The following is a 22,634-nucleotide window of genomic DNA, read 5'->3' as shown; positions in this document are numbered from 1 at the left end:
CAGCCACTTGGCTGAGAGAGGGAGCACAAAGCTTTTTAGAACCAGGGCTGAGCCCACACCTGAGATACGCTTCTCTCCCACCCACGGCTGACCTTGGTGGACGGGAAGACGCTCCCCCTCAGCCCAGCACACAGCTCACTGTTCCCATGGCTGATAAAGAGAGACACACCTCCCACACCCCCATGAGCTAAGTACCGCCTCAAGGACCCACCACCTGCCCCAGCACACCGGCTCTGCCCGTCAGGCAGCTGTGTCTGGAGCCTTGCCCTGCTGAGTGTCGCCAGCACCCCAACAGCAAGCACAGCCTTTCCTTAGCACGGGCCCGTGCCGCTCCGGAAACTGGGCTTCTGGATATGAGGAGCGGCTGCTCGTGCCCTCATGCCTGGCCATACTGCGAGAGGCAACATCGATGAAACATTTGTTCCTTTGCCCCCCCTCCCCCTCCAGTGAAAGGTTTCCGTCCACCGATCTGACACACGCAGAGTTCCACAGTTACTCATTCCTTTGAGTTTAAGGCTTTGATTGCTAAAGGCCCCCGGAGATCAGAGTCCTACCTGGAAGATTGGTGGGTGGTTGATTCCCTTCAGTTATCAGGTCAGTGACTTATCCCCTGACCTGCAAGAGAGAGTAGGGTGGAGAGCAGGAGATGACACAGGGAAGTAGAGAGAAGGTGATGTACAGCTTTTTGAAGATCAAGAGGCTCTCAAGGAAGTCCCGGCTGTGGTCCTGGTCTGGAGCCTGGTGATGGGCACCAGAAACCCTGAGCTGCTGCCTTGCTCTGCTTCTGTCTCCCTTGTTCTTTTTTTTTTTGGCTGCACCGTGTGGCTTGCAGGATCTCAGTTCCCCGACCAGGGACTGAACCCAGGCCACGGCAGTGAGAGCCTGGAATCCTAACCACCAGGCTACCAGGGAACTCCCGTCTCCCTTGTTCTGTGCCTTGGGCCAGTGGCACGGTCTCTCTGGCCTCCGTGCCTCCCTCAACTTAGTGACTATTCCCTTCCCTTCCACCTTGACCTGTGGGGTTCCAGAGGGTGGCGAGGCTGCAGGCTAGTTCCTGGGGCCCCGCACGGGCCCTCCCTCTTCTTCCTCCGGCGAGGGTGTGAGGGGGGACTGGTGATTCAGGTGGGGCACGACTGTGGGAGGAGACGCCTGCCTGACGTGGTTGGGCCTCCTGTCCGAGGCTGGCCTGGCTCCTGCCCCACGCCCGGGCCTCCCTGGCTGCCTGACTCAGGCACTCCCTGCTGGGCACGGCATTCCTGCCCTTCTCAGGGCCCGCCTCACTGCCTGCTCTCAAAGGGTTCCTTGAGGTTAGGATTCAAGGCCCGTCAGGTCACTGGGTCAGCTTGGAAGGCTGTCCCGGCCCAGATCAGACTGTGGGCCCCGTCCCTTCACAGATAACGACACTGCTCCCCATCCTAGGCACCACTCCACCCTCCCCCTGAGCAGCCCTCTTTCACAAGTAATGAGGATATGGGGTTGGCGGGGACCAGATGGGGACAGCACCCAGAGTGAATGAGGAGGAATGATGCTCCACCAGGCAGGCCTGCTTTAGGAAACCCACTCCACAGAAGTTCACACTTGTCCCAGCCAGTCGGTTGCTGGGATTGTGCTGGGAGGGTGGGGGGCACGAGAGGAAGGTCTGATTCGTTCCAACATGATCAGAGCCCCATGGATGGCCTGGCTGGGGGCCTGTGATAGGGGAGGACAGCCCCTCACACCCAGCCATCTTCTTGACCCTCATTTCTGGCGGGGCTGGGGCTGGGCCTTGTTGGTCCTGCCACTGTGAGGAAGGTGGGGGCTTCGGGGGCCATGGACTCTAGCTGGGTACGTGGCAGCCTGATTGTGCCCTTTCTTGGTCCAGAAGGAGCCAGGATTGGCTCAGAATCACACGGGGGTGGGGTGGAGGCTTGTGCCTGGCCTGCCCCTGGGGCCATGCCCACCCCATGTGTCCCTAGCCCCCTCCCCTGCCTGAACCCCTGGTTATCCTGGGAGCTTTTAGCTCCCACTTAGTCAGCCACTAATGCGTCGGGCCGGGGAGTGAGCGGGGAGACACGGTGCCAGACGGTGCTCCTTTTAGACATGGAGGATGGGAAGCAGAGGGGCTGGTCAGGCAGGGGGACCTGGGGGGTGATGCTGGAGGAGAGGAGGCTTTCTGGATCCTGGCCCTGCTCATAGATAGGAGAGGGCAGCTCCGCAGACTGACAGGCAGTGGGTTGGTGTATCCTTGGGCCGCTGCTGCTCCCTTCCCCCATCACACTCGGGGCTTCAGCCCGCCTTCCTGATTCTTCTCTCATTAGGTCTCTGTACCCACCGTACCCCGTCAGCTTCCCCAGCTTCCCCACCGTTGCTCAGGCTGTTTCCACTGCCCGGAATTCTCTTCCTGCCTGTTTCTGACCCATCTAGCTTTGATCCGCCTTCCCCATCCTTTTGGATTCCTAAGGAAGCAAAAAGACGCATTTAGGGATGCGGCACTTGCTCCCTTGGCTGGGCCTCTTTAGGAGCAGCCCCCAGCCTTGCTCAGCCTCTGCGTGGGTGGAGCCTTGAATGCCACCACCTCCCCTCTTGGTGCCAAGGGGCCACAGATCCTGGCTGTGGAGGCTTGGTTCTGCCTTCACTTCCAGGCAGCCCTCCTGCCCCTGAGCCCCCAGCCCCCGGCTCCTGTGACCTGAACAAAGCTTCCTTTCATGTATTCATTGAGCTGCTGCCGCTCAGACACTTCCCCGGCACAATCAGGCCCTTTGAGGGCCTCGGGCAGTACGGGAGCCGGGCTGGGGCTGGGGTAGAGAACGGGCCAAGGCCTCGTCCTGGGGCCGAGCTGGTGCCATCTCCCCCATGCACATCAGCAGGCACAGAGCCGGGAGGGGCGGGTTCTTCGGAGTTGAGGGAGGCAGTGCTCCTGGGCTCCTGTTTGTTCTTCTGCAAAATGAGGTGAGCAGTCCCTTCCTCTTTCCAAATCCTGACCCTGGCAGCCACAGCCAGGATTTGAGGGGAACAGGGCTCAAACTTGCAGATCTGTGCAGGACTGTCCTGGCTGGGCAGCCCCCCATGCTGCACCCAGCAGCAGGCAGCCCTCACCCTCCCTTTGTGTCCTCAGCAATACTTTGTGAGCAGCTCTGGGGTCTGTACCAACAGTTTTGCTTGAGTGCTATGGAGGCTTGCTTTGGTATGGCTGTTTCACCCCTCCAACTGGATTCCAGGATAGGGCCGGGCCTCCCCCTCAGGCCTTGCTCTCCGGGGCCAGGCTGAGTCTCTCCCATCAGACTAGAATTCCCAGGGCAGGACTGCATCTCCTCCTCACTTTGACGGCCCTGTGACCCCAGACAAGGGCTCCCTCAGGGCCCCTTCACGTACCCCTTTCTCCACCACTAGAGCTGTGCATTGGCTGTGCAGGCCCCTCTTCTGAGGCCTAGGGTGTGGCCTTGATGTGAGCCGAGGTGACTGTTTGGAGGTGGCCAGCATGACCTGGGCCGTGGGGCTCCTCCCCTGTGGCCTCTGGAGGGCTTCAGATCTCAGGCCCCAGCCCAACATCTTCAGACACAGACATATATCTTTTCCCAGCCGCCTGGCTGTCTGGGAGAGTAGGTGGGGAGCTGGGGCTACAGACTGTCTAGATTCCGGGCTAGGCTGTGGGGACAGTGGCCGCTGCTCAGGCTGCAGGTGAAAGGGGAGCTGGAGCCATGGAGCTGAGTCAGGAAGGCCCTGTGTCTGTCCCCAGCACTCTAATTTTATCCCAGCTGGTGGGGAGGGGAAACCTGGGGCCTGAGACCTGTCAGCCCTGCCCGAGCCTTGGCCAGCACCACACCCCTACCACCCAGCAGGAAGCGGGCTCTCAGCTCCCACCTCGTGCAGCCTTGGGGTCCTGGGAGGCCTGACATCCTAAGCTGTCGGGCTATTTGCGGAGCACCGGAGGAGACCCAGGTGAACCCGAGGGCAGTGAGCTCAGCAATGCTCTGTGGCCTGTGGTGCTGGTATCTCCCTGAACACACCTGAGAACCATCCCTCAGTCTGGTGAGCCAATCTCTCCTGCCTCCTAGTGTGACCTTGGGCTAGAGTATCCCTGAAGGCCCTCAGTTTCTGCCTCTGTACAGTGAGCTGGGCCACAGCTGAGGTGGAGAGTAAGAATAGCCCACTTCCAGGGATGACTTGGCCATGCGGGGATGTATCTGAAGGAAAGGGAATGAAGGTGGGGGTCGCATGGTAGGTAGTGCTCTTCGTCCCTGCTGAATGCAGCATCAGTAGGAATGGCTCAAGTGGCACCAAGGGGAATTGGGGGCAAACTCAAGGACATGGCAGTTCTGTTCTCTCTGGGCTTGGAGGGTGTCCTGCTGGGATGTCACTGCTAAGTTGGCTGCCCCTGAGTTTGCTGCAGCTGAGTAAACAGTGGTCAGGCTGAGGACCCAGGCTGGTCCGAGGTGGGAAGATGGCTGATTGCTGGGGGCACAGCCACAGGCTATCGCATTCCTGTAATTTAGCCCTGCAACCAGGACAACCTCAGCAATGTCACCGGAGATGAGACATCTTCTCCCCGGAGACAGTGGCTACAGACAGTTTCTTTTTTGGGCAAAATTGTCCCGGTCAGCCCTTCTACTTAAAGGCCCAGGCTGTGCTCTATGAAGGGCCCCCTGTCCCAGAGTTGCTGGGGAGGGAGGGCTGATCTTTCCCCCTGGGGTGAGCTGGGATCTCTGTGAAACCAGGCCAGGGCAGGCCAGGGTGCAGAGTCCAGCTTGGGGGCAGGAGCTCTGACTCCTGGCCTGCTACTGACCATGTGAGCTTGGGGTGCCCCTCTCTGGACCTTTGTTTTTCCATCTGTAAAATGGGAGAGAGTGGACATTAAGATTCCTTGCCAGCTCTGATCTATACTGACCTGCTCACTAAGGGGATAGAGTGGGCTGGGAAGGGTCAGAGAGGGCTTCCTGAAGGAGGGGATAGGGTTCTGAGCAAAGTGATTCCTGGGAACCTGAACTGTACGTGGGGTTCTTAGAGGCCTCGCTACCCGCAGGGGGTGGAAGTGGCTGCTTGCTCTGTCCTAGATAGCAGAGAGCCTCAGAGCAGAGTTGGGAGCCCTGGTCCCTCCTGCCCAAGCCCAGCCCCTTAGGAACAGCAGAGTGTGTGTGTGTGTGTGTGGGGGGGGTGGTCTGTTCTCCCCAGGGGTCCCTAAATTCTGTCCCCACTCTGAGGTCACACATATTGTAGGGTAAGAGGTCATGGCTTTGGGGTGAGGACATCTGGTTGCTGGACCCCGCCAGAGGACCCCTGTCTTCTCCCGCTCACGGCTCTTGAGTTCAGGCGCCGCCCTAGCCAGATCCAAGCACTAGTTGCTCGGGGGATGCTGGTATGCATGGGGGGCGGGTCAGGATCTTCCAGCCCAGGGTCCAGCCTCAACGTTTCTGCCAATTGTTTCTTCCTTAGGCCATGCAGGGCAGGACCATGTGGACTTTGGCCTGGCCGAGCCGCACACGGTGCTTTTCCACGAGCCGGGCAGCTCCTCCGTGTGGGTGGGTGGACGCAGCAAGGTCTATGTCTTCGACTTCTCCAAGGGCAGGAACGCCTCCATGCGCACAGTGAGCCTGGACCCCTCTCCCGGCCCCCTTTTTCTCTTCCCCCTTCCCCGTCTTCTTATCTCCCCCCTGGCCTTGGAGAGGAGCCTCAGGGAATCCGGGGGAACTGGCATTTCTTCCAGAACTGGTCAACCCCCTATTATATCCCATAAATGGTCCCTGGGGGAGGCTCCCTGAGGGTGGTCCCAACTGGCGTGGGTGTTGGAGCAGTGTGGAGAGAAGTGCGGAGCTAACACGCCTGGCTGGGCGGGTAGTGCTGACTGCGGAGGCCTAGCAGGAAGCTGGGCTCCAAAACCCCATGGCCCCTGTCTTCTGAGATCTCTGGGCTGGCTCATGAGCTCTGGGCTTTGGCTCCGGGTATCAGGCTGAGCAGCCTGTGTGATGTTGGGTAAATCACTCCTCCTCTCAGAGCCCTAGTTGCTCATCTGTCAAATGAGCCTATCCTGAGGATGCATGGAAAGCACTTACGGGGGCATCTTGCCCCTGGCAGAGTGGACTGACGCTCCCCCTGTTCCCCCCAGGTGAACATTGGCTCCACGAAGGGGTCCTGCCGGGACAAGCAGGTGAGTGGGGGAGAGGGAGTGCAGAGGGGAGGCTGGGCCCCTTGGAAAGGTTCCTGAGAGTCTGAGGAAGGAAGCCTGGCCCCGTCTTGGGAGCCCCAGTCCGGGAGGAGAGAAGTAGCCCTGCCCCAGGGTTCCCAGTCTGAGGGGGAGACACTCCTTCCCTGAGGCCCTTCCTCTGTTGTTGGAGGGGTTGGAGTCAGCTGCACCCGCTCTGGGCCCTCCTTAGACTTTTCTTTTTTTTTTTTTTTTGCGGTACGCGGGCCTCTCACTGTTGTGGCCTCTCCCGCTGCGGAGCACAGGCTCCGGACGCGCAGGCTCAGCGGCCATGGCTCACGGGCCCAGCCGCTCCGCGGCATGTGGGATCTTCCCGGACCAGGGCACGAACCCGTGTCCCCTGCATCGGCAGGCGGACTCTCAACCACTGCGCCACCAGGGAAGCCCTGGGCCCTCCTTAGAGGCTGCCTTCTGTGCTCAGACTTCTGATGCCTTCTTCCCCAAGACCGAGGGTCCCAGTGCTAGGCCTGCCAGGGCCTCCCACCAACCAACCTCTCTCCCTCCCCTTCTCCCGAGCAGGACTGCGAGAACTACATCACGCTCCTGGAGAAGCAGGGTGAGGGGCTGCTGGTCTGCGGCACCAATGCCCGGCGCCCCAGCTGCTGGACCCTGGTGAGAAGGCCCCTCCCCATGTGCCTGGTCAGCTCACCCGTGTCTGATGGGCTTCTGCTCCCCATGGTGGGAAGGAGGTGGGGGGACTCTGAGGCTGGCCTCACCTTGTACAGAGTTCCTGGGAGGATGGGGACCCTAGCTGGGCAGCTGGCACCCATGGGAGACAGTGACCGTGGGATCACATGGCAGTCTGACACCCTTGGTCTCCCCCAGGTGAATGACACTGCAGAGTTGCTTGGTGAGAGGAGAGGCTATGCCCCCTTCAGCCCGGATGAGAACTCCCTGGTTCTGTTTGACGGTAGGGCCGTGGCTGGCGCAGGAAGGTTCCCAGAGGGCTGCTGCCCTGGGCAGGGGGAGGGTGGTCAGCTCTGTGCCTGGTGACCCAGGCCCAGGGGAGGGACTTCCAGGGCCTGTGTGCCCTTACCCGTGCCCCTCCCACTGTGCTCAGGCTCTGAGGTGTACTCCACTATCCGGAAGCAGGAATACAATGGGAAGATCCCTCGGTTCCGCCGTATCAAGGGTGAGATTGAGCTGTACACCAGTGATACCGTCATGCAAAGTGAGTCAGGCTCCAGGTGGACTGGGCTGGGCTGAGCTGGGCTGGGCTGGGCTGGGCTGAACGAGGCGGTGTGAATGCTCAGGGCGGCAGATGGGATCCTCATGTTTATGGGGAGGCTCCCCTAGGGCCGCTAGGGCCACAGGCCAGTCGGGAAAGCGGGAGCTTGGTACAGCCCTGCGAAGATAGAGCTGAGGAGGTTGGCCTGGCAGGGAGCTGGGGAACAGCAGAGAGAAAGATGTGGAGGCAGGATGGGCCCAACACCCTCTGGGAACAAATCAGAGGAAAGCCCAGACCCAGTGTGGGGTCCCCGGGTGCCATAGCGTATCCCTCTGCTGAGCTCACGTGAGGGCAACACCCACTCCCTCCTCTTTAGGGCTCTGCCAATTAGGCAGAAGTGACATAGGGGCCCCTAGGGCTCTCCCCCCAGTCCCTAGGCCTGAAGTCATTGCTCCCGGGCCAATGACATCTTTGTAAGAGAGGGCAAGACAGGTGTGGGGTGGGAGTGTAGAGTCTCAGGCCCCTCGGGGTGTTAGACCTGTTCTTCTGAAGTTTATTCCAGGTGTGATTTGACCCAGGTTTGTTTGTGCAGACTCAGGGGGTGGGCAGGGTGTGGGTGGGTCCTCTGAGAGGCTCCCCGCCTCACACCCTTTCACTCCTGTCCCCGGTAGACCCGCAGTTCATCAAGGCCACCATTGTGCACCAAGACCGGGCCTACGATGACAAGATCTACTACTTCTTCCGAGAGGACAACCCTGACAAGAATCCCGAGGCCCCTCTCAACGTGTCCCGAGTGGCCCAGCTGTGCAGGGTAAGCAAGTGCTGAGTGGGCAAGAGTGTGTGTCTGTGTCTAAACAGGAGCGAGTGAGTGTGTGACTGCCTGTGTGCAAATGTGCAAGCGAGTCTGTATGGGACTGTGGGAGGAAGTATGCGTGCACAGGAGGATCCCTGCAACCGTGAGTGGGTAAAGATGGCTGGGCTCACATCCACATGTGATAGTGTGCAAATGTGTGTATTCATGGAGAGTGTGCATGAGCGTGTGCGTGAGAATGAGAGTGCATTGATGTGTGTGTGTTTCCCCTGTGTGGAGGTGCTGGGTTGTGCAGGTCTGTGTCGTGTGTGTCAGCGTGAACGTGTGAGAGTGGGCAGACGTGTGTCTGAGCCGGTGTGCTCTGTGGGGACCTGGTACCCGCACCCTGCAGGTCCCCACTGTGAGCCCTGTGCCCTGGGTCAGCCAGGCCAGCCTCCTGGAGCCTGGCCCAAGAACCTGGCCTGAGTGGTGGGGTACCTCAGCCTTGTCCCCTCACAGGTCCCGACCCCTTTCAGGGCCTCCCTTCCTCCTCAGAAGCCTGGGTGCTGGCATTCCCGGCAGCAGGTACCCCGGGTGTGTGGGGCAGCCCAGGCAGGTGCTGAGGGGCCTCCTCTCCCCTCCACCCTTCCAGGGGGACCAGGGTGGCGAGAGTTCACTGTCGGTCTCCAAGTGGAACACCTTCCTGAAAGCCATGCTGGTGTGCAGTGACGCCAGCAGCAACAAGAACTTCAACAGGCTGCAGGATGTCTTCCTGCTCCCCGACCCTAATGGCCAGTGGTGGGACACTAGGGTCTATGGCGTTTTCTCCAACCCCTGGTGAGTGGCCCTTGTCCTGGTGCTGGGGCTGGCATTAGTTAAGTGTCCAGTGGGGATCAGAGGGCTTGGGCCCTGCCCAAGGGAGGGCTGGTGTGGCAAGAGCAGGGACCCCAGCTCAAGGGGCAAGGCTGTTGCTGGGCCTGGGGTGGGCGGACACACAGTGCTCAGGGAGGTGTGTGTGCTGGTGTGTTTGTGAGTCTGTACACATGGGTGTGTGCGCATGCGCCGTATGCATGCTCATGGCTGCACCTGTGCCTGTGTGCCCTCCAGCTGTGTACTCAGAGCGGGTGCTGGGCCCCGGGAAAAGGCTGCTGCGGCCTCTGGGGTGCTGGGTGCCGGGTGCTATCACACCCGCTCAGGCACTGCCTGCGCCTGATACTTCACGCCTCTTAATCACTCTCATTGATTGAAAACAAGGCAGGCAAAAGTGTCAGGTGTGTGTGGGGAGAGGTGGGCGGCAGGGTAGGGAAGCCAAGACCCTGCTCTGGGGCTCCTGTGTGCATGGACAGTCTGGGAAGGGGATGGAGGTCTGGCCTCCTTGGGCATCAGCATTTCAAGGATGCATGTGTTGGGATTTCTCCTGCCCTGGGGTTGGCCTCTGAACTCAGTGATTCTGTGACAGAATACAAGTTGTGGTTTTACATTGCAACAGAAAGAAATTAGGTTGAACGTCCCTCCCTCCCTCTTCCCGTCCTCCCTCCCTCCTTCCTTCAATGGTATTTGGTAATGCTCAGGCACTGGCCTTGGCCCCCAGGATAGTCCCTGCCCTCATGGAGCTCAAAGGCCAGGGAGCTTGGTCGGAAGGCTGCAGTTGTACCCCATCTGGTGCTGGGCTTGCCTGGGTGAGTGGAGGTGGGTGGGTCCTGGGCCTCCCACTGAGGTGGCCTGTGTGTCCCCCAGGAACTACTCTGCCGTCTGCGTGTACTCCCTCGGTGACATTGACAAGGTCTTCCGCACTTCCTCGCTCAAGGGCTACCACTCAGACCTTCCCAACCCACGGCCTGGCAAGGTGAGCGGTGACACCCACCATGGCCCAGGCCCCAACCCCATCGCCCAGCCACCCCATTGATCTAGACCTGTTCTCCTTGCCCAGTGCCTCCCAGACCGGCAGCCGATACCCACAGAGACCTTCCAGGTGGCCGACAGTCACCCTGAGGTGGTGCAGAGGGTGGAGCCTGTGGGGCCTCTGAAGACGCCACTGTTCCACTCTAAGTACCACTACCAGAAAGTGGTTGTCCACCGCATGCACGCCAGCAACGGGAAGACCTTCCATGTGCTTTACCTAACCACAGGTGAGGGGCTACCCGGGACCAGCCCCTCCTGCCCACCCCCCGCCTCGCCCCTGGTCTGCTTTGTAAAAATGGGTATAAAGAATAATGTAGTTAACATCTGGTTGGGAGAACTGAGTGACTAAGAGCTGTCAGGAGTTAATATGTGTGGCTGTGGAAGAGTCAGGCAGTGAGAGCTTCCCGGAGGAGGTGGGGCAGAAGGGAGAGGGAAAGGCATCGTAGGCTAGAAGGTGCCAGGCTTCAGAGGCAGAAATGTTGTAAGTCTGAGCAAAGCTGGGTACAGCTTTGGTCCAGCTGTCTGACTCCTGAAGATGGTAGGAAAAGATGTGGAAATCAGGAGGAAGGACCTGGTCCAGGGTGTCCTGTGGGCCTCTGCCAGGCAGAGCGAAGAAACTGGACCCTCTCCCTGTCTTTGGGATTATGCAGATGAGAGGAAACTTTTGATGTGGGGTGCAAAGAATTTAGTGAGATGTGAGGAGGGACTTCCAGATGGCAGGGCCTTTGCAGAGAGATACTATTCTGGAGTCTTCAGCAGGAAGGATTGGGGCTAGATATGCAATAGAACTTTCTGAGCCCTCTGCAGAGAATGGGAGGCTCTCACGGCTGGGAGAAGCGATGGGAGGCTGTCACCACGCTGTGTGGCAGAGGTGAAGGGCACTGTGTGTATGAAGGTAGTGACTGGACTGGGAGCTTGTCGGACCAGAGGAGCAAGGGGCCACATCCCAGAGCCTGCAGAGGGGGTCACAGACACATAGAGGAAAGGTCCTAGGCAGGCAATCATCTGGTCATCTGACTGCTTTTTTGGGGCAAGTGATACCCTGGGAAATTGGGAGGGAGCAAAAGGGAGGTAGGCTATTCTAGAAACTGGGACAGCCCGTGAGGTGGGATTGGGAGGACCCAGGGGTCAGGATGCCCATTAGTCCCCGACAAGTGTGAATGGAGAGAGCACTGGCCTCTGAGGCAGGCAGCCTAGTGTGTGACCTTAGGTTCCCCTATGCTGAACCTAAGGTCCTTACCAGATCTAAGATTTTATAAAAATTTAAAAATCCCCTAAGACTACATGCAATGTGGAATCCTGTATTGGATCCTGGAACAGATGAAGGACATTAGTGGAAAAACCCGTGAAATCCCAGTAAAGTCTGTAGTTGAGTTAATATTATGTACCAGTGACAACTGCTCAGCTGTGACAAAGATCACAGTTATCTAAGAGGAAACATTAGGGGAAACTGGGCAAAGGCTATACGGGAACTCTTTGTACTATCTTTGTAACTTTTCTGTAAATCTGAAATTATTTCAGAATAAAAAGTTTATTTTAAAGACAACAAATCCCAAAGAGTCCAGGAAGCAGAGGGGTTTATAGAAGTTGAGGGGTAGAGTTCTGACCCCTCTGGGTTCCCGTCACCAGCTGTGTGACCTTGAGCAAGTCGCTTAGCCTTTCTGAGCCTCATTTCCTTATCTTTGAAGTGGGGATGATAATACCCACCTCCCAGGGGTGTGGAGGATTAAACGAAGTAATGCTAATGCAAGTAGCTGGAGGCTTAGCAGTGCTTGGGCATGTGAGACTGCTGGTTCTGTTCTTCATGCTCCAGCTTCCCCTGCGGCCTTGGGGAGCCCAGGGCCTCCTGCGATAGCCTCCCTGGCCCAGCCTTGGAAACTTCCTGTGATGCCTTTGGGCTCTTAAGACCCTCCCCAGTCATGCTGTCCTCTCCCCATCCCACCCCAGTCCTATGACCCTTGCCTGAGCCATGACTTCCCAGCCCTCCCCACTGGCATCTTTCCTGGTCAGCTCAGCCCAGAGGGAGACTGCCTGGCTCTGGTGGGACTCCCGCCTGCTGACCCTCTGCCTTTCACCTACAGACAAGGGCACCATCCACAAGGTGGTGGAGTCGGGGGAACGGGAACACAACCTTGTCTTCAGCATCTTGGAGCTCCAGCCCTTTCGCCGTCCGGCCACTATCCAGGCCATGTCACTGGACGCTGACCGGGTGAGCCTCCCCCACCAACCCCTGCCCTATGGGGCTGCCCAGGGATGGCCAGGTGAGGACAGAACTCCTCTGCGGGTGATTTGCATGTCCTTTGCTGGGTCTCTGGGCCCCAGGGTCTGCCAGGCCGCTGGACCATAGCTTAGGGGCTTAGAACTCAGTTGGGATGGGGGCCCTGACCTGACTCAGTCCTTTTCTCTTTCCAGCGGAAACTATATGTGAACTCCCAGTGGGAGGTGAGCCAGGTGCCCCTGGACCTGTGTGAGGTCTACAGTGGGGGCTGCCATGGCTGCCTCATGGCCCGAGACCCCTACTGCGGCTGGAACCAGGACCGCTGCGTCTCCATCTACAGCTCCCCAGAGTCAGAGTATGTTGGCCGGGATCCCTTGTCGCTAGGAGACAGCGAACACAGCAGTGGGGGGTTGATGGGCTACAGGAGGCAGCCCTTCTGGCCAGACCCTCCTCTGGGTGGGCACCACTGCTGATGCTGGGTGGGGAGGAGGACAGGGAAGGGGCCGGGCCTGTGGCCTCCTGTCTGCTTAGCTTCTCTCTTCCTTCCGACTCCAGGCCAGTGTTGCAGTCCATCAATCCAGCCGAGCCACACAAGGGGTGCCCCAACCCAAAGCCAGGTACCTGACCTGGCCCTGCCCCCGTCTCATTAGGGTGGTACCACCGTGCCCCGATTGCCCTGTCTGAGGGAGGCCTGGTCTGGTCCTGGGGGCTCCAGACAGATGGGGCAGGACAGTCCTGTGGAGGGAGCCCCCTCGGTGTGGGGTGGTTGTGAGAGGAGTGGGGTGAGGGCAGCAGGGGAGAGTTGAGACTGGGCGCTGGTTTCCCCGCGTTCATTTAGAAGCCTTGGCCTTGGAGGCCTATCAGTGGGGGAGGACACAGCCTGCCCTGGGAGCCCTCAGCCCCTCCTCATGGCTATCTCCCCATCCCTCCCCAGAGCAAGCCCCACTGCAGAAGGTTTCCCTGGCCCAGAACTCTCGCTACTACCTGAGCTGCCCCATGGAGTCCCGCCACGCCACCTACTCGTGGCGCCACGAGAACAGTGTGGAACAGAGCTGTGAGCCCGGCCACCAGAGCCCCAGCTGCGTCCTGTTCATCGAGAACCTCACGGACCTCCAGTACGGCCACTACTACTGCGAGGCCCAGGAGGGCTCCTACCTCCATGAGGCTCAGCACTGGGAGCTACTGCGCGAGGATGGCGCCGTGACCTCGCACCTGCTGGGCCGCGCCCGCTCCCTGGCTGCCTCCCTCTGGCTGGGTGTCCTGCCCACGCTTACTCTTGGCCTGCTGGTCCACTAGGGCCTCCTGGGGCTGGGCATGCTGCGGGCTTCTGCAGCCCCAAGGCACTAGAAAAGTCTCACACCCAGAGCCGGCTGGGCCCGGGAGCTCCTTGCCCACCACTTCTTCCAGGGGGACTGCATAACCCGACGGGGGACGCCAGGCCTGGAGATGGCCAGCCGCAGGCGGCTGCTGGGCCCCGGTGGGGCAGGGGAGGGGTGTGGGCCAGAGAACGAAGGCTCCGACTATGAAGCTGGGGCCTTGCGGACCCGAGACTTTATCTTTTGGAGACTATTTTTCAAAAACTGCTCCTCAAACTGACTAAATGCAATGATGCTCTTGGCCTAGGAACCTGTGGCCCAGAGAGTGGGGTTTAAAAAGGGGAGTTGGGACCCCATCTCTGGACCTTTGGGCTGAGGCCTGAGTCCTTCTGGACTCTCTATACCCAAATTGCCCCCTCATCCTCCCTCCTGCCATGGCTGGGGGTGGCTAGTGTTCCCGCAGGCCCAGGGCTGCCCTCTGTGGCCCCCTCACCAGCCCTGGGTCTCACTAGGCAGCTGCCTTGCATGTTTATTGAAGGATGTTTGCTTTCCGGACGGGAGGACGGAAGAAGCTCTATTTTTATGTTAGGCTTATTTCATGTATAGCTACTTCTGACTGCATCTGTATGAAATACCAAAACTGCGTGCTGGGTTGGGGTGGGGAGGGAGGGGCTGGGGAAGGGATGGGTCACGGGCGGGGGGCTCCCAGTCTGCGGCTCCCGGGAATGGGATAAGAGTCCAGGGATGGGCGTGGGTTTGGCGAGAGTGGCATGAGCTGGCTCTGCCCTGGGAGCCCAGTCTGAAGGGGACGTCGTCCAAGCCCCTGATGTGGGGTGGTTATGGGAGGGGGTGGGATGAGGGAGACAGGGGAGAATGAAGGAGAAAACTGAGTGCTAGCTTCACCGTGTTCATTTTGAAGGAGGAGCCAGGTCCTCAGGGGGAGGTTCCGGGACTCTGCCCTTTTGGCATTGGGGGTTGGGGGGCGGGGGGGTGGGGTCCCCCCTCCCCTCCCCTCCCCTCAGCCCCCTTCTCCAGGGGCTGTGCTTCCATGCTCCTAGCCTCCCACCTTCAGCTCAGGACATGTTATAACTTAGGCTAAACTGTGAATTCCTGTAGGGACGGCCTGGGCCAAGCTCTCCAGGTGGGTGGCTCTGCCCCCAGTCCTGTCCATGGATTTCAGCAGAGAGCTGGACCCTTCTCTGGCTGTGTCTGGCCAGCCCGGGGCAGGGCCTGGGGCTAGTGGCCTTCCAGCTTCGGCCCCTGCATCTCTTCTCAATGCACTTTAATAATGTAACATATTACTAATAAACAAGCTATTTATTTACCTGTGCCTGCTTCTTGCCTTTAAAGCCATTCTGGTCAGGGGGTGAGGGTGAGGTTGAGGGCACCTGCTGCCCCTGTGAGCATCACACACTCTCACTGGCCCTCTGCTTAGAGCCTTAGAGCTAAGGAAACACACAGCAGGGCTCCCAGTTAGTGAGAGGCAGGAGTGGGATCTAAACCCACAGCTCCTGAGCAGGGCTCTGCCTGCCAAGCAATGACCCTGGAGCCCAGACAGCTCCTGCACCCCACCTTTCCTCGCACCTCAGGAGCGGGCCTTTCCCCCTTCCCAGCCTCCACCCCCTGACCATTTCCCCTGCTAGACCTGGCCATGCTAGAAACAGCCTTGGGCCTCCCTGCCTTCAAGGGGTCCATTCTGGGAGGGAAAGCTGATCAAATAAGACCCTGTGGGGTAAACCTGTGGCGATGGAAGTGTGTGGGCAGGAGGCTAGAGGGCAGGGGAGGTGGTGGTGCCTGAGTGGAGATGAGGTCCTTATTCCAGGTAGGGCCAGCAGGAAGGGCAGGGGTCAGTGTGTGTGCAGAGGGGACAGCTGGAGAGCAAGGAGGGACCAGTGGGCAGGCTTTGTGTGCTAGTCCCAGAGCTTGGCTTTTCAACCCGCAGGGCAGTGACAGGGCTGAGGTGGGATTTGTGCCTTAGAAACTCTTGAGCTCCCTCCAAGATAAAGCAAATCAAATAGATTTAGAATCCCAAAAGTTGTGTGAAAAGGAGCCCTGACGTAGGTGTGGGAGGTGGGGAGGGGAGCTTGAGGCTCTTCAGGGGGATAGTGGACAGAACTAGGACAGGACCAGGGATGGAGGGTGGGGCATCCTGAGGGGAGATGCAGAGGGAAACCCAGACTTTCTTCTCTCCCCTCCCCTCCCCTTTGTTCCCCTCTCTCCTGCCCCTTGTGCAGGGATCCAGGCCTTTTGAGATTTGCTGGGAGATTTTCCCGAGCAGTAACTACCGGGGAGAGGGATGTGGCTGACTTGGGACAGCTCCCCTCTCTGAATCTGAGCCGAGCTTCCGGCTGGCTTGCAGACCCCACAGGGCTGGAATCGCCCCCAGCCGTGGAATCGCTCCCTCCCATTCAGGCTGCCCTGTGCTCTCCTGGGCCAGCCCCACGCTGAAGGTTCTCCTTGGTTCTTTCCTCTCCCACACCGTGTATTCCCAGGGTGGCCAAGGTGGCAGCAGGTGCTCAGGCCAGGAGTCTGAGAGTTTGGGGGACCCCAGTGAACTCTGGGCTGGGGGCAGAGACCTGGGGCCACCATCACCCTTCGCAATCGTGGGCAGACCTGGCCCTTCCTGAGCCTCACTCTCCTCATGTGGAAGAGGAAGGGGCTTGGTCGGGCTTCTGAGAGGCCCCTTCTTGCACACTGTACTGGGTTCTAAGACTAATTTGGTCTTTGGAAGGAGCTCAGAGTCAATGACTTGGTCAGTCAGTTTTTCCAGATCACAGCTGGGCAGCAGCGGCCCCCTCCACAGGCCCCTCGATGGTGGGGGCAAGGGCAGAAGGAGTGGGTTCTGGGAGTCGCTAGTGGAGAAACTGGGGCTCAAGTCCTGGCCCTGATTGCTGCGCAGCCTCCAGTGAGGTCCCTGCCCTCTCTCTGGACCCCAGGAAGTTCCCTCTTTCCTATGGGGATTCTCTCGGTGCCCCTCTGGGCCTACAGCAGGGGACATGAGGGACAGAACGTAACTCCTTTGTCTCCATGGAGGCACTGGGAGAGGCCTGGTGGGCAGGCGGGGCGGGAAGCCGTGTGCATCGAAGCATGAAATGAGCCCGTGTAAATCCCATGTAAATGAGCCGGCGGGGAGGGGGCAGGCCGGGCCCAAGGCTGCTGCCTTGTTTTCCCCTGACAGGTAAGCAGCACAGTGGGCCTTGGGGGTGGTGGGTGGGAGGACCATTAAGTTGGGCCCTGGGGGGCATGGAGATCTACAGAGTATCACGGCACCAACACCAGCCTCTTGGGGGCCAGGCCGGGGCCAGGAGCCAGGCGTGTCCTTCTGTCTCCTGTCTTGTGCATCCCTCCCCAGCGGAGCACAAAAGAGAGAATGAGACCGTGAAAAACCAAAGCTCAGCTCTCCTGGAGAAGCCGGCAGGGGATGGGGCACTCCTTTAGGCCTCCCTCTACTTCCTAATTCTAAGGGCCACTGAGGTTTACCTCCATCGGTCAGTGTCCTGCCATCCTGTCTTGCTTGGGGGAATGCCACTGCCATCTTATCTCTCTGCTGCTTGAAACCCTTTAACAGCTCGTAGCATTCCCAGTCCTGAGTGCCCTGGTCTTCTCTATCCCTGTCTCCCCTTAGTCCTCCACCTTCCTTTGCTGGAAACACTCTGTGCCTTTGCTCCTCCGAGCCTCTGCCCTGGAATGCCAGGAGTAGGATGGTCCCAGGCAGAGGTTTCAGAGTGACCTTGAATTCTTCAGAGGAGTCCTAGACCCCACCCGGCCTCCATGCCTCTCCTGCTCAGTCCTGAGCTGGGGGGAAGATGGAGCTTTAGGGGGAGTGCACCCGGAATTGGGTCCTGGGGTCCTGGTGAGGGAAGGCACAGGCCCTGCCCTCAAGCCCTTGCATCCTTGTAGGGGAGGCAGATGTGGGGCTGGATGGTGACCATACTTGTGAGGGTCCTAGGTGGGAGGGGAACAAGCCCATTTTGGGGGAAGTGTCAGGGAAAGCATGGAGTGGGCCTTGGACGATGAGTAGATGCCCCCCCAGGTAGAGAAGTCACCGAAGAATGGAAGAGGGAACAGCATTTGCAAAGGCCTAGGGGTGTGCGAAGACTTGGGGTGTTATAGGATTAGTTCCAGTAATGTGAGCTCCAGGAAGGCAGAGAGACACATGTCAGTTTTGGTCACAGCTGCATCTCTAGCACCTAGAACAGTGCCTATGATACATTCTTGTTGGATGAATGAATAAGATGAAAGGGGGGGAGAGGTTCTTGAAGTAAGATTAAATTACCCCATCAGTGCCAGTTCCTGGGGCCAAGGCCCTAGATCTTTATCCTGTAGGTTCTAGGGAGTCATTGAAGGATTTTGAGCAGGGGTGGGGTGGATGATGATGGTAAGGATGATGTGGACCTGAGATCCGGTTTTTCTCATACCTTATCCTTGCCTCCCTCACTCCAAGCTCACCACTGCCCCCTCCTCCTCCCCCCCTCCCCAAATCCCCAGGCATTTCCAGCTGTCTCCATGGCCCAATTTTAGCTTCTCATTGTCTGGAAAAGCAAGTGGAGAGTCTGGGATGGGCTTTCCCAGCTAGGGTTCTGGTCAGGAGGTCTGTGGGTGTGGGCTGGTGGAGTGGGCCTGAGATGGCTAATTCAGGCTCAGGAAACACTTCTATGTTGATATTATTTAGCTTTGGGAGGAAGAGGCCTTGGGGAAAAAACAAAAGCAAAACCCACATTCCCAGTGTCACCAGTGGCCACAAGCCAGCCCACACAAGAGGAAAGAGCACAGGACCACACCCAGGAGGCCCTCCTCCTGTTGATGTGCTGGTGCCATTTGGTAGGATGGTGCCCATGGCAGAACTACTGGACCTACACCTGATTAAAGTCCCAGAAGTCAGATTGGCAGTTTTCTAAGGTTGGGCAAAGTGAATGGGCTCAAAAGGGCTAGGTAGAGATGAACACGTGCTTGCGGTTGGGCCTATAACATAGAGGCCAACACATGGCCTGCAATTTTATCCAGCTCAGGGGACCAGCCCAGGTCCATAGCAGACATCACTAATCAATCGTGGCATTCATTTCTCCTACGCTCAGATGAGCAATTTCCTCTAGAACTGCATTCTCCAAGGGCTACTGAGAACTTGAACTGTAACTCAAGTGAATTGAGATGTGCCGGAAGTATAAAAGACATACTGGATTTTGAAGATGTAATATAAAAAATAATTTATCTTATTAATAAATTATCATATTGATTACACATAGAAATGAAAATGTTTTGGATAGGTTGGGTTATATAAAATATATTGTAAAAGTTCATCTCCCCTGTTCCTTTTAACTCCTATTTAATGTGGCTGTTAGAAAAGTTAAAATTACCTGTGGGCCACACTGCTGTAGAATTCCTGCTTCATGAGGGCATTTTGTCATTTTTGCTCACAGCTAAATCTCCATCACCTAGACTAGTGTCTGGCACACAGTAGATACTCAAATGATTATCTGTGGATTGAATGAATGAATCCTTGTCAACATTGTTCTTCAGGGAGCTACCACTGAGTGATCAGATGGAACATATTTGCTACTCTGCTAAAATCCCCTGTTTGTGCTTTCTAATTTTAGAGCTTCATCACCCTCTCCTGACTTTCCTGATACCCAGGAGGGGCAGCTGGAAGTGGACTCGGGTGAGTGTGCTTCTCCACCAAGGGTCCTCTGAAAGATACTTTTCTGTTTCTTCTGATGAGGAAGCAGGGCAGTGTGCAAATGACATGGAAACCCTCATGGGTGTTTGCATGTCTGGGGGTACTGGACATGCTTCTGGTCCACTTCCTGACCCCAGCTCCTGGTCTCTAAGGATAAACGAGAAAGCTCTGGAGACCTTGAGCTCCAAGGGGAACCGGTCGCATTTTAGTCTTTCCCCAGTGAGCAAAGGCCGTAGCCTGGAGCATCCTTGTCTCTCCAGTCCAACAGGAGCCTAAAAATAGTCTGCAGTTCCAGCCTCCCTCACAGCCAACCGCGCGAAGCTGGGCCCTGTGCCCACCAGCTCCTCCGCAACCCAGACTGTCTTCAAGGTCTTTCCCAGCTACCAACCCCTGTCTCTTGGCCTTGGTCTGTCTTGGCCCCTGGGGACCCTGAGCTCAGTGTGCCCGCTGTCAGGCCTGATGGGGGTTTGCCTACTGCTCTGCCCTCCTTAGCAGACAGGACCCTGGACCCCTGGACCTCCAGACTCCATGCTCTGTTCACTCTCCTGTTCTTGAGGGGATGCTGGGCAGACACAGAGGCGGGTGAGTGTGTTCCAGGCAGTGGAGCACATGTAAAACTAAGTGGTATGAGAGACCGTGGGAAAGGGTGAGCTGTTTGGAAGGGCTGGTTGAACAAGAGGGAGCGGTGGGGCTGGAAGGTAGTAGGGCAGGTCTGCTACCTCCCTCCCTCCCAGGCATGGGTCCTTCAGGTGTCTCTGTCCTGCCCCATGGGGAGGGGGCTGTCCCTCTTACATCTGGCAGCCCATGGTAGGGCTGTTGCCATTCTCTCCCTACCATGTGTAGAGCCCAGGGGGAGCGCTCAGTGCCAGGGCCCTGTTCCCCCATATGGGCCTTCCATATCTATGATTTGTGGGAAGCCCTGGTGCCTTCCAGGTCGGAGCTTCTGGGGTCCCTGTATACTCATCAGGGCTGCAGGTGGGCAGTGGGGGCTCCCCACTGAGGCGAAGAAGGGGGAGGTACTCAAGGCAATCTGGAGCATCTGGCAGAGTTGGGACTAGAATCTCTGAACCCTGATGCCCAGCTGGGACCTATCCCCTCACTCTGAGGCTGGGTAATCACTGTTGGGGGCACACCCTGGTCTGAATCTAAAGAATGGGGTTTGAGGCCCCCCTCTGTGGGGGGCCTTCCTCGTGGCAATAGTGAGCATGCAGGTGACACTGTTCGCCCATGACGGTTTCCCCGCTCGAGCTGAGCAGGGTCCCAGCTGCAGGAAGTGGGGCCAGCGGATGTCACAGTCACTTTCCTCTTCTGGTCGGGGGCGAATTTGGGGGAAATGCTGAGGTCATGGAGCAGTTCTTTCCACAGCTGGTGCCGGGAGTCCTATTACTAAAGCCCCTTCTTGCCCTGACATCTTCCAGTAGCCTGGCCACAGCCCTGAGAGGCAGACAGTCTGTGTGGGCATCAGCTTCCCCCCCAGCAGAGAGATGGGCCGGTGAGGCCAGGGGGAGGGAGCCAGAGCTACCTGGCCTATCAGAGCCTGGCCTAGAACCCCGGATTCTTTTTTATTTTTATTTTTTTTTGCGGTACGCGGTCCTCTCACTGTTGTGGCCTCTCCCGTTGTGGAGCACAGGCTCCGGATGCGCAGGCTCAGCGGCCATGGCTCACGGGCCCAGCCGCTCCGCGGCATGTGGGATCTTCCCGGACCAGGGCACGAACCCGCGTCCCCTGCATCGGCAGGCAGACTCTCAACCACTGCGCCACCAGGGAAGCCCCCCAGATTCTTACCGCTTCCTGTTCCCACACAACACCCTCCCCCAAGGAAGCAGGGGTGGGTGTGATCTAGATGCTTCTTGGCCAAGGTGAAGGTGTTGAAGGAGCTATTTAGATGTTTGAGGTTTTCTCACCCCCTACTGCTCCCTCATTTCCCAGAAGGTGGAAGCCCTTCTCTGTGCCCATAGGCTACCTTGAAGTGTCAGACAGTTTTAGGACATTTGTTCCTGGTTCTGGGGCCTGTCAGAGGTGCTCCCCTCCCCCAGCCACCTCAGGAACCCAGAGCAACCTGGAGCCCTTCTGTGCCCTGGATAGCATCCTTGGGACCTTAGACCCATTTCTCAGCTTGAGGAAACTACAGCCCTTGGAGAAGGCCAAGACTGGCCCCGTGAGTGAGGAGGTGTGGGATTGTTGACATCCTAGCCCTGATACAGCTTTTCCTGAGCTCCACCTGCTGCTTACTCACCTCCCCTGGAGGCACCCCCACCCCTACCTCAGGTCATGAGTAGAAACACAGGCAGAGTGTCAGTGTAATGAGAGAAGAGTCATATCCCTGACAGCCCTCACCAGGGAAGATGCAATTGTGGGATTCTTTACCTCTATGCCTTTCATGTATACACATAACAGGCACATGGGACCACACACATTACCTGCTCACATGTACACACATGCAGACATGCACATATGTGCACATGTGCACCCACCCACAGAACCCTCTCCTAGGGTCCTGCCTACATACTCAGATAGCAGGGGGGTCGTGAAGCTCTCTGTTTGTGTGTCCGCACGCTCAGGGCAGACCCACGTCTAATTTCCCAGCTGTCCCTGCCTCCCTGGAACTGGCAACTGGGAGCTTGAAGACCTAGGCTGGGACCCCCACTGATATCTGGGGAATTTAGTGGGGAATCCCTGAGCCAACAAGACCTGTAGAGAGAGAAAGAGAGAGAGAGAGAGAGGGCTCCAAGGAGGTGAGCAGGGGAGGTGGAACAGGAGGGTGCCATGTGGGGTTGGTGCCCTGGCGCAAATGGTGTTTTAGACGCTCCCTGTGGTCCTGTTGAGATGTTCTATGACCCATCTGGGAGCTGGCGACAGAGGACAATTGGACCACAGGAAGCCCTAGGGTGAGGTGGCTGCAGGGAGGAAGGCTGACTCTGCGTGTACCCTGTCCACAGAGAGCTGGGGCTGGATGTCCCTGGCGGTCGGGAAGGGGGTCATGGTGACAGAGGCCTCTGTTCCCACCCTTTCAGGACAATGGGCCAGATGAGGCCATGCCAGGTACTTGGGTTTCCTGGGTGGGTCAGGGTTTTCTTGGAATAAGCAAACTTCCTGGTCTCCCAGGGTTGACGTGATCTCACTGGAAGAGGGGGGTTGTGCAGGCAGGAAGCCCCTGGAGACACTGAGGGCCTGCCCTACCCTGGCATCTGGGCTCAGGTGGTCCCTGGAGCCTCCTTGTCCACCACCCTCAGCCCATGACTGGCCCTCTGTTCAGAGCAGCCCACTTACTGAGCACCTGAGTGCAGGCTCTGCGTGCAGGAGGCTTGTGAGGGGCAGAAGGAGCCAGGGCTGGGCACCTGGGAGGGGGCACATATCACCACTGGGGCAAGAGCTAACAGTCCTCCAGGGA

General features: G+C 58.1%; 1 protein-coding gene across 4 annotated transcripts in view; it reads left to right on the top strand.

Moving 5' to 3' along the window:
* Positions 1-14,893, top strand: part of SEMA7A (semaphorin 7A (JohnMiltonHagen blood group)) — a 32,268-nt gene extending 17,375 nt beyond the window's left edge. For 3 of the 4 annotated variants that reach the window (XM_081228544.1, XM_081228545.1, XM_081228546.1), the window contains 13 exons: positions 5,410-5,561; positions 6,080-6,121; positions 6,695-6,787; positions 7,001-7,085; positions 7,236-7,346; positions 8,015-8,154; positions 8,786-8,970; positions 9,871-9,979; positions 10,064-10,262; positions 12,117-12,244; positions 12,448-12,608; positions 12,809-12,870; positions 13,188-14,893. In XM_081228544.1, the coding sequence (XP_081084670.1) occupies positions 5,410-5,561; positions 6,080-6,121; positions 6,695-6,787; positions 7,001-7,085; positions 7,236-7,346; positions 8,015-8,154; positions 8,786-8,970; positions 9,871-9,979; positions 10,064-10,262; positions 12,117-12,244; positions 12,448-12,608; positions 12,809-12,870; positions 13,188-13,549 (1,829 nt within the window). In that variant the 3' untranslated portion in view covers positions 13,550-14,893. The remainder of the gene's footprint in view (positions 1-5,409; positions 5,562-6,079; positions 6,122-6,694; positions 6,788-7,000; positions 7,086-7,235; positions 7,347-8,014; positions 8,155-8,785; positions 8,971-9,870; positions 9,980-10,063; positions 10,263-12,116; positions 12,245-12,447; positions 12,609-12,808; positions 12,871-13,187) is intronic. The other variant, XM_081228547.1, reaches the window with a different exon arrangement.
* The last annotated feature ends 7,741 nt before the right edge of the window (positions 14,894-22,634 follow it).

The sequence above is a fragment of the Mesoplodon bidens genome (genome assembly GCF_964165515.1).
Source record: "Mesoplodon bidens genome assembly, chromosome: 3".
In the NCBI taxonomy this organism is placed as follows: domain Eukaryota; kingdom Metazoa; phylum Chordata; class Mammalia; order Artiodactyla; family Ziphiidae; genus Mesoplodon; species Mesoplodon bidens.
The sequence above is the reverse complement of the archived record's forward strand: the minus strand, read 5'-3'. Positions and strand labels throughout refer to the sequence as shown.